Here is a 10,735-nt window from a genome sequence, read left to right on the forward strand (position 1 = left end):
CTCCAAAATATAGATTGAAAGGCAAACTCAGGATAAAAAGTTTGAAAATGAGATCAAGAATGAACAAGAGGAAAAGAAAAGATTACAAGAAGAGGCAATGGAAAGGAAGAAAGCATTTAAGGAAAAGGCTACATTCTTTACAGCGGCAGCTAATAACTGACCGAGACGATGTACACGTGTAGAGGCTACAGAAACTAGCTGTGTCATAGATATTCCTGAACTTTTTCACCAAAAATTCCCTATAAGAAAATGTTACAAAAAGAACTGAAAATTCTCTATAGTTAAGTATTGCTGAGAGCTATTTTCCTTAACTTCTGTAATGATTTCTTTGGAAACATTTTTGTGTCGCCTGCAACGCTATGGCAAAACTTAGGTATCACAATGTCGGCGTCGGTGTCATCGGCGTCTGGGAAATGGTTTCCGTGCGATAACTTAATTATTTAATGTCATATTTCAACCAAATTTGGTATATTACTTTATATCAATGAGATCTCGGATGAGTTTGATAATGGTCAAAATCCGTCAATATTTACAAGAGTTACAGGACTTTAAAATTGTCAAAACATGGTTGCCGCTCTATAACTTTAGTATATATTGTCCGATTTCAACCAAATTTCGTGTATTGCTTTATATCAATGAGATCTTAGATGGGTTTAATACTGGTCATAATCCATCAATATTTGCAAGAGTTATGGGACTTGATAACTAATATTTTGAACTGTAAATAACTATTTTTTATGATGCTGTGCAGGCGACACATCCACTTCCATGGAATTCTTGTTGATGAATATTGGTGAAACTGGGGCTTGAGCTGACCTTCAGATGACCTTGAATTGAAAAACTTGATCTCTAGTAGGTGAAAATAGGTAAAAGAAAACCCTCTTTTACTCATTCACCCCTGAGATTCTATAATGGACTTGTCAAGTCTTTGATTTTTAAGGAGTCTTCGTGTGTCTTCAGGGGTGAATGAGTTTGAACCTTGTGAATGACCATTATCATGGCTCAATCAAACAATACCAGGGAATAGTTAGGTAGGTATGAATCCGACCAGAAAAACAACGAACAACATTGTATCCTCATTAATTAAAATTATATTAGCCATCTACAAATGACACAACAATCAATAGTTTCTCAGGAGAGAAGATATTTCTAAATACAAAAAACATTATCGTATCACGGGTGGTTTGTTGTCATCTGTCAGGTCTCAAGCTTGGGAGTTTTGTAGCCTCAATATGAACAACTCATATAGCTCACACTATATTCAGTGTAGAGAACATTTTTAACTGAGGTAAAAATAGTTTACTAATTAATTAATTAATCAAATAAGTTCAGTATGAAAAGTGTATATGATATTGTTATTCACTAGATATACGTTGTTTACCTGTGGACATAGATCTGACACAGTTGTATGTATCAAATGTGGATCTGAATGTGATGCTTTATGAATTATATACAATGTATAGAAAGTTTCTGTTGTAAATTAGATGTTTGATTGAAGATCTGATACTTTATAAATTTGTGAATATGAATAAGGAATGTCTGTACTATTTACTTTGAATTATGAATGTGCAGTGAATCTGAAAATACCCTTGATACATTTCAGTGCTATTTTAAATGCTTTTGCTATACTGATAGTGTTCGAGAAAAAAACTCAGGATCAAGTCTTTTCTCTTTTTAGCCCACCATCATCAGATGGTGGGCTATTCAAATCGCCTTTCGTCCGTGGTCCGTCGTCCGTCCTTCCGTCCGTCCGTCCTTCTGTCCGTCCGTTAACAATTCTTGTTACCGCTATTTCTCAGAAAGTACTGAAGGGATCTTTCTCAAATTTCACATGTAGGTTCCCCTAGGGCCCTAGTTGTGCATATTACATTTTGGGACCAATCGGTCAACAAGATGGCCGACTGGCGGCCATCTTGGATTTTGATAGTTAAAGTTTGTTACCGCTATTTCTCAGAAAGTACTGAAGGGATCTTTCTCAAATTTCATATGTAGGTTCCCCTAGGGCCCTAGTTGTGCATATTGCATTTTGGGACCAATCGGTCAACAAGATGGCCAACTGGCGGCCATCTTGGATTTTGATAGTTAAAGTTTGTTACCGCTATTTCCCAGAAAGTACTGAAGGGATCTTTCTCAAATTTCATATGTAGGTTTCCCTAGGGCCCTAGTTGTGCATATTGCATTTTGGGACCAATCGGTCAACAAGATGGCCGACCGGCGGCCATCTTGGATTTTGATAGTTAAAGTTTGTTACCGCTATTTCCCAGAAAGTACTGAAGGGATCTTTCTCAAATTTCATATGTAGGTTCCCCTAGGGCCCTAGTTATGCATATTGCATTTTGGGACCAATCAGTCAACAAGATGGCCGACTGACTGACGGCCATCTTGGATTTTGATAGTTAAAGTTTGTTACCGCTATTTCTCAGAAAGTACTGAAGGGATCTCTCTCAGATTTCATATGCATGTTCCCCTTGAACCCTAGTTGTGCATATTTCATTTTGGGAGCGATCGGTCAACAAGATAGCTGTCCGACGGCCATCTTGGATTTTGATAGTTAAAGTTTGTTACCGCTATTTCTCAGAAAGTACTGAAGGGATCTTTCTCAAATTTCATGTGCAGGTTCCTGAAGGGGTCTAGTGCATTTTCGGACTTATCGGTCAGCAAGATGATCGACTAGTAGCCATCTTTGATTTTAATAATTGAAGTTTATTACTGTTACATATTTCAGAAAGTACTGAAAGGATCTTTCTCAAGTTTCATATATAGCATGTAGTAAAAGTTTGAAAAGCAGGGAAAAGATCCCTCTTTCTGTTATCAGACATAGATCATTCTTTGGTGGGCGCCAAGATCCCTCTGGGATCTCTTGTTCAATGTTCCTATGAGAACTTCTTTTACATGGAAAATCAAATTCTTTGTCTATTTATGAAGAGAAAAAAAATCCTTGGATGTTGAACTTACACCTTATAAAACCCTGAAAACCTTTTGAAACCATTGACCTTAAAAGTTGAAAGTGTTAAACCAAACTTTCTTATGCGGCTACTTAATTTGGAGATTTAGGGTTTCAAAAAAGTTCTGTGAACAAGAAATTAATTTATTATACATGTACCTTACAATAGTATGCAATTATAAGGTAGATAATTAATAAAGGAGATAGTCATGAATATTTACACTGGTCGCAAATGTAAAACATACAGAGGAATGTTGGTTTATGGAATTGAAAGTTGTCAATGACAGCCTTGATTGTCCTACATATATATACCTGTACCTCACACCTGTAAACTGAATACAGCCGTACCTGATAATAATAATCAGATTGTCAAGATGAGTGTGATTTAAATCCCTCTACAGGGACGGTAATTATATTGAATATGGTACATGTTTCTCCACAAACCTCCTGTTTTATAATAATCTCTTATGTACTAGACATACATTGTTGCATGTTTCATGAAATACACCCAGTAATTATAACAACATAAAATTATGTACATGATATACACATAACTATACCCCAGTCTTAATCCAGTCTTCCAGTATTACAGTTAAGTTACAGTACAGTAAAGTTACAAACATCATATACATTCCTTTTTGTTTGAAATCTCTAATTAAATCATATTTTTTATACTTGGTCTTTTCTTAGATGTAAACAAAATCATTTCTATGTCAAAATTTTTATCCGTGAAACATATATCAATTTATCCAATTTCACACTTATTTCTTTTATCTAATTTACACATCAAACAGGTGCCATTCTTATGGTAAATTTTTACCGCTTTATATCTAGTTCAGGATATCGTAAGTGTTAATCTTTATAAATGTATCAATTTTGTGATATTTGTGCCATCCCCCAACTTCATAATGTATCTATATGCAGTTGTCTCCCCTCCATCACTGAACTCCAGTATAGTTGGGAAATTTTTGTTACTGAATTAACTTGTTTATTTACGATAGTTGCAAATATTTGTATAACCATATTGTATTCTTTCTAACTAGTCAAATTTCTTTTGTTCTGTTTTCTTTTACTTTTTTGTGTAATTTAGATCTACATGTACTTAAACCTTTTACAAAACGTCCTCTTTATTTGTGCATACCCAATCTTCTTTTTCTCGCTTACCGAAATGGGATAGATGTCTGCTTATTGTCTCTATAAAAGAACTGAGTAACTTTGAAGGACTTTATTTTTATAGCTGTAAAATAATGCTTGTGTTTTTGCTAACAGACTGGAAAAGTAATACTACGATGGCCGACAGGAGCCTGGCAAAAAGATATGAAAAAACTGTAATGCTTTTTATCATGGTACAGTTTTTTCACATGTTTGTGTACAATAAATGGTACAAAAACATATGAAAGCATGGTACACAAAGATGTGAAAGCAGTATTTATGTGAGCAGTCACTTTTATATCTTTCTGTGCAAAAAGAACTGCCGAAAACAGCCATGGCACAGAAACATGCAAAAGGCGAGAGACTCAAAGGTTACTGAGTTTGACAAATGACTTCCTGATAAAGCTGTCAACAGTTAGATTGCATACACCTTCATGGAAAACACCATAAAATAATTAGACAAATTCGATAATTGTGGCAACCATGTCTCATTTATTTGTCTGCATTATAAGAATGCCCACATCATACAGGTTTTATTTAACAATTCTAGGCCCCAAGTTACAGCCGAAAAATAGCAGAATAGTTTCGTTTCTGTTTTTCCTCAGAAGTGCTTAACGACAGTTTACGCTTGTTGTGACGCCCTAATGAAACTCCTGCTGTTCAGGGTCAGGTCAGGTCATGGTGTTTGATAACAACATTCCAATGGCATTATGCTCCTTTCACATCTTTGTATAACACGGTTTCACGTGTTTTTGTACCACTGATGGGACAAAAAGATATGAAAGCTCAGACCCTTTCATATGTTTTTGTACCACGCTTTCATATGTTTTTGTACCACTGATGGTACAGAAAGATATGAAAAGTAATTTGTTTCACATGTTTATGTACCATGATTTCACATCTTTTTGTACCATCAGTGGTACAAAAACATGTGAAAAGGAATTGGCTTTCACATCTTTTTGCCGGCTCATTTCGGCTATTGGTACATAAACATGTGAATGAAATCTGAATTTTCCAGAGATGTTTATAATCTTTCTGTAAAGCACTTTCACATGTTTTTGTACCACATTAAAAGCGTTACAGTTTTTTCATTTCTTTTTGCCAGGCTCTTGTTGGCCGTCGTATAATACAGTGTAACTTGACTTAATCAACATCACCGGCACGGACCAGCATATTTGACCGGAATAACCAGGCTTCCATATTATACAGGTTTTTTCTATATTTTAAGAAGGCTGAACATTTACACCAGAATATACAGGAAAACTTAACATTGTAATCAGTAGATGATGATGGTCTAAAATCTCCAGTGTTGGAGCACAGCAATGGAGGGTCAGTTCATCAGTAGTGCAAGCGGAATCACAGGGAAAGTTTTTGTCTTAAGTCAGACAGAATAGTGTGCAATGTCATGTCATGTTTAGTAACCATTGAAGATCTGAGTACTATTTAAACTTTGTGTTAAACTGATTAATTGTTTGCTAATTAATTAGGTATATTTCATTACATTAACTCTGTAAGATAAATTATGAATTAAATGATCGGTCTTCTGGTTTTCACTTTCTTCTTTTAGAAGTTATTTATCTTAACATGATCAAGTATACTGTTTATAGTTAGACTCTATACAACTTCACTGATAATTACCATTGTATACAATGTATAAATATGTAATCTCATGTATCTAAATTTCATTTTATTTTGTTTTGTTTGCTTCTTTTATATACTCAGAGCTTATTTTTGTAATCTTTTCGTTTGAGAAATTGCTTTTGAAATATGGTGGATTTTGAGGTACTGTGGAGCTTGACTTTTGTAATATGGTGGATTTTGAGGTACTGTGGAGCTTGACTTTTGTAATATGGTGGATTTTGAGGTACTGTGGAGCTTGACTTTTCTAATATGGTGGATTTTGAAGGTACTGTGGAGCTTGATTTTTCAAATATGGTGGATTTTGAGGTACTCTGGAGCTTGACTTTTGGATCTTTATCTTTCTGTAATATATTCAGTTTAGATGGATGAATGTTGTTCTTTGGAACAGGATGTGTGCGATTCTTGTATAGAAAATATAGTTCTATGTTACTGAGACCACCTCTCAATTGCTCATACAAATGTATTATTAATTCTTTACACTGCATAATACAATTTACACAATATCTTCATGGTAATTAAATTTTCATAGGATAGCTTCAAAAATGTTCAGAGAATTGCATTCATTCCAAGTGCTTTATATATATACAATTATGTTATTGCTATATTTTACCAGGGACTTGTTACTGGTATACACAAAATAATACGATTGAGATGAAATCAAACTTGTTCTCTTGCCTCGTGATTTGATATTATACAAAAGAGATTTGTGATTGGGAAAGTATTTGCCAAAACCAGTTGAAGTGATTCATATGTAGTTTTTTAGCTCACCTGGTCCAAAGGACCGAGGTGAGCTTATGAGATACCGCGGCGTCCGGCGTCCGTCAACAATCGACTTCTTCTCCATAACCGCTGGTCGGATTTCAATAAAATTTGACTGGTAGCATCCTTATGGGCTCTGAAACCAAGCATGGGATAGCACCCATAATGCAATGGTAGCATCCTTATAGGGTGGGGATTCAAAATTGTACAAATGATGGGGCTGACCCCCCGGGGGCCTGAGGGGCGGGGTCAAATGGGGTCAATTTGGCTATTTCCAATTTAACGACTTCTTCTCTGAAACTAAGCATGAGATAGCACTCATAATGCAATTGTAGTATCGTTATAGGGTGGGGATTCAAAATTGTACAAAAGATGGGGCTGACTCCCGGGGGGGCTGAGGGGCGGGGTCAAAAGGGCTCAATTTGGCTATTTCCATATAAACAACTTCTCTGAAACCAAGCATGGGATAGCACCATAATGCAATGATATCATCCTTATAGGGTGGAGATTCAAAATTGTACAAATGATGGGGCTGACCCCCCGGGGGCCTGAGGGGCGGGGCCAAAAGGGGTCAATTTGGCTATTTCCATATAAACGACTTCTTCTCTGAAACCAAGCATGGGATAGCACCCATAATGCAATGGTAGCATCCTTAAAGGGTGGGGATTCAAAATTGTACAAATGATGGGACTGACCCCCCGGGGCCTGAGGGGCGGGGTCAAATGGGGTCAATTTGGCTATTTCCAATTTAACGACTTCTTCTCTGAAACTAAGCATGAGATAGCACTCATAATGCAATTGTAGTATCGTTATAGGGTGGGGATTCAAAATTGTACAAAAGATGAGGCTGACTCCCGGGGGGGCTGAGGGGCGGGGTCAAAAGGGCTCAATTTGGCTATTTCCATATAAACAACTTCTTCTCTGAAACCAAGCATGGGATAGCACCATAATGCAATGATATCATCCTTATAGGGTGGAGATTCAAAATTGTACAAATAATGGGGCTGACCCCCCCAGGAGCCTGAGAGGCGGGGTCAAAAGGGGCCAATTTGGCTATTTCCATATAAACGACTTCTTCTCTGAAACTAAGTATGGTATAGCACCCATAATGCAATGGTAGCATCCTTATAGGGTGGGGATTCAAAATTGTGTAAATGATAGGGCTGACCCCACGGGGGCCTGAGGGGCGGGGTCAAAAGGGGTCAATTTGGCTATTTCCATATAAATGACTTCTTCTCTGCAACTAAGCATGGTATAGCACCCATTATGCAATGGTAGCATCCTTATAGTGTGGGGATTCAAAATTGTGCAAATGATAGGGCTGACCCCAGGGGGGCCTGAGGGGCGGGGTCAAAAGGGGTCAATTTGGCTATTTCCATATAAATGACTTCTTCTCTGCAACTAAGCATGGTATAGCACCCATAATGCAATGGAAGCATCCTTGTAGGCTGGGGATTCCAAATTGAGCAAATGATAGGGCTGACCCCAGGGGCCTGAGGGGCGGGGTCAAAAGTGGTCAATTTCCATATAAATGACTTTTTCTCTGCAACTTAACATGGGATTGCGCTCATAATGCAAAGGTTACATCCTTAAAGGGTTTGGATTCAAAATTTTGCAAATGATGGGGCTGACCCCCCCAGGAGCCTGAAGGGTGGGGTCAAAAGGGGTCAATTTAGCTATTTCCATATAAACGACTTCTTCTCTGCAACTAAGAATGGAAGAGCACTTATAATGCAATGGTAGCATCCTTATAGGGTTGGGATTTGAAATTGTACAAATGATAGGGCTGACCCCCAGGGCCTTAAACGGCAATAGATGCGAGGTCAAAAAGGTCAATTAGGCTACTATTTTCATATAAATTACTTTGTCTCTGAACCTATGTATTGGATAGCATATTTGTATGGTATCAATAGCATCATTATATGGTTGTGATTCAAAATTAAACTTTGGGAGTCAATTTTGCATATTTTTCTAATTGTCAGATTCTTGTGATAATTACTAACAAAAAACCAGGTGAGCGATACAGGCCCTCTGGGCCTCTTGTTTCACTGAAGACTGACCCAAATTATTTCTATCCACCAGGTGGCACTCCTACAGGAGAGATAAAAAGGGCATGTAATTTGGTCTATAGTAGAAATTAGATTAGGAAATTGGGCACACGTTTAATCCTCCATTGTGTAGCTATATATATATTATTACATATGTAATCTCTACTAACGAAAGTGTTATAATGATTTGTGATTGTAACTTTGATTAGAACCACATTGTATAGTTCACGGTTGCTGTATTTCGTTTTTGTTATTGATGAAGATGTATACTAGACAGACATGGTTAAAGCACATGTTTCGTTTATTATCAGTTAAACAATTTCAAAAAGAAAAATGCAGCAATTGTCAAAAAACATTGATCACCTGCAAAATGTACATGGAACAGAATTTCTTGCATAGATAAGACGGTTTAATGTAGGATATATACCCCCGGTATATGTTGTATTCTATCATTCAGTAGATTTAAAACATTATCCAAAACATGTAGGGAAATATAGATAAATGTTGCATGTGTGTGCTATAATGGAAGGATTTCTATATATGGAAGTCCATGCAATATTTGTATGATTTGGTTATTATGTACATAACAGCAGCTAGTTCTTAACTTTTGATGTGTGATACAGAAAGACAGCATCACCAAAATCACTGCCTAACTGTACAATTATTGAATTTGTCTATTAGCTTACACTTTATTTGGCACAAAATTGATATAAACAGGTTTTATTGTGTACCATACAGGTGTGAAGTTTACGTGCTGTAGGTGTTAATATATATTACCAGTATATAACTTTGATCTAATGGTGCAATTTGTAAGCTACTGTTTTGATATTGGCAGTTATTTATAATTATTATTGATTAAAAAAATGAATCGGATGTTGAGTGTGTGTTGTTTTTGGAGTTATGTCCCCTTCATGATAACATTATTGGATAAGAGATGACTGTCACTGCTGTACATGTTAGCAGTCTGTAGTTACTGAGGTTGAACTGAAAAATGTAAAAAAGAACTTTTACTGATAGGAAGTAGACCAAATAGCACAGATTGATTATTAAGTTCTATAGCGCCGCGAAAAATGCCGCATGCAATGCTACCACTTTTGAGTAAAAAAAATCTACCTCTTTTTGGTCACTTAAGGTTAACATGTCTGTCAATGCTATGCTGCCTCCATTTTCTTACAATTAGGAAGGTTGGTGGTTTTTCATTGGTTACTCCTGCTTCAATTCACCCTCAAAACCTGGCCCCTGAAGGGCAAGTGAGCTTATGCTGTGGCATGGTTCGAATAGATATTTAAGGACTTTTCCAGGCCTTTTTTTGTCATTTTTCAAGGCCTCATTGAAATCAGATTTAGATTCAATCAATACAAAAATCAACTACAACTTCTTAAGTAATTACTGAATTGATCTTTTACCATCACCGATGATTGTAAATGTACTCTGTATTATCTCCTCCAAATAAAGCATATGTCATACCTGTAAATACATCTGTAACCATAAAGTAAACCATATCAAACACACCACTTGTTATTCATTAAAATAACATTTGTTTATTCAGGGTGCAATAAATTGGCGGTAAAATACCATAAAGCAATATGGTGTATTTATGATGTAGGTGCAGGCATGGATTTTACATAATGTAACTGGAAGCTTACACAATCATGCATATACATGTATTTGATAGTGAAGAGTGAATGGAAATTTTCACTTGTGAATTGATTAAGTTGTAGATAAGTTACTATTTGAACAAATCTGCTCTGTGTTAAAATGCGAGTATAAACATGAATGAGTAGATTTATTAATATCTATTAATAGATCTTTATCATTTACATGTAATTACAACAATACCATACGAGTTGCAGATGTTACCAATGTAGTGTCTATAAATAGATTTATTATCTACATTATGAACCTGCCTCCAGATGTTGGGTACCTGTCTTAGTCATTCAAGTACAGTCTGACCCATTTACTAAGTCTGAATCAATATGTCACAAGCTAAAAATTCCTATCACAACATCTGGTTTTTGTTAAAATGTCGGACAGTCAGTGTTGCTGGCTCTTCACATTTAGGTCACCACTTTGGGACCCTCTTGGCGTCACTTGATGTAGTTGTCCCACAGGGACCTGGCACGAAAATTTTTAACCATTAGTATACATATATGTAATATAGTATCAAGGGCACAGGGACTTGTAACGTAGG

The 10,735-nt window shown here is 36.4% G+C and overlaps 1 protein-coding gene across 2 annotated transcripts in view; it reads left to right on the forward strand.

Annotated features, from left to right (window-relative positions):
- LOC138316446 (EF-hand domain-containing protein D2-like) overlaps positions 1-9,417 on the forward strand; it is a 60,881-nt gene extending 51,464 nt beyond the window's left edge. For both annotated transcript variants that reach the window (XM_069258159.1, XM_069258150.1), the window contains one exon: positions 14-9,417. In XM_069258159.1, coding sequence (XP_069114260.1) covers positions 14-160 — 147 coding nt within the window. In that variant the 3' untranslated portion in view covers positions 161-9,417. The remainder of the gene's footprint in view (positions 1-13) is intronic.
- The last annotated feature ends 1,318 nt before the right edge of the window (positions 9,418-10,735 follow it).

This window comes from Argopecten irradians, chromosome 1 (genome assembly GCF_041381155.1).
Source record: "Argopecten irradians isolate NY chromosome 1, Ai_NY, whole genome shotgun sequence".
NCBI lineage: Eukaryota > Metazoa > Mollusca > Bivalvia > Pectinida > Pectinidae > Argopecten > Argopecten irradians.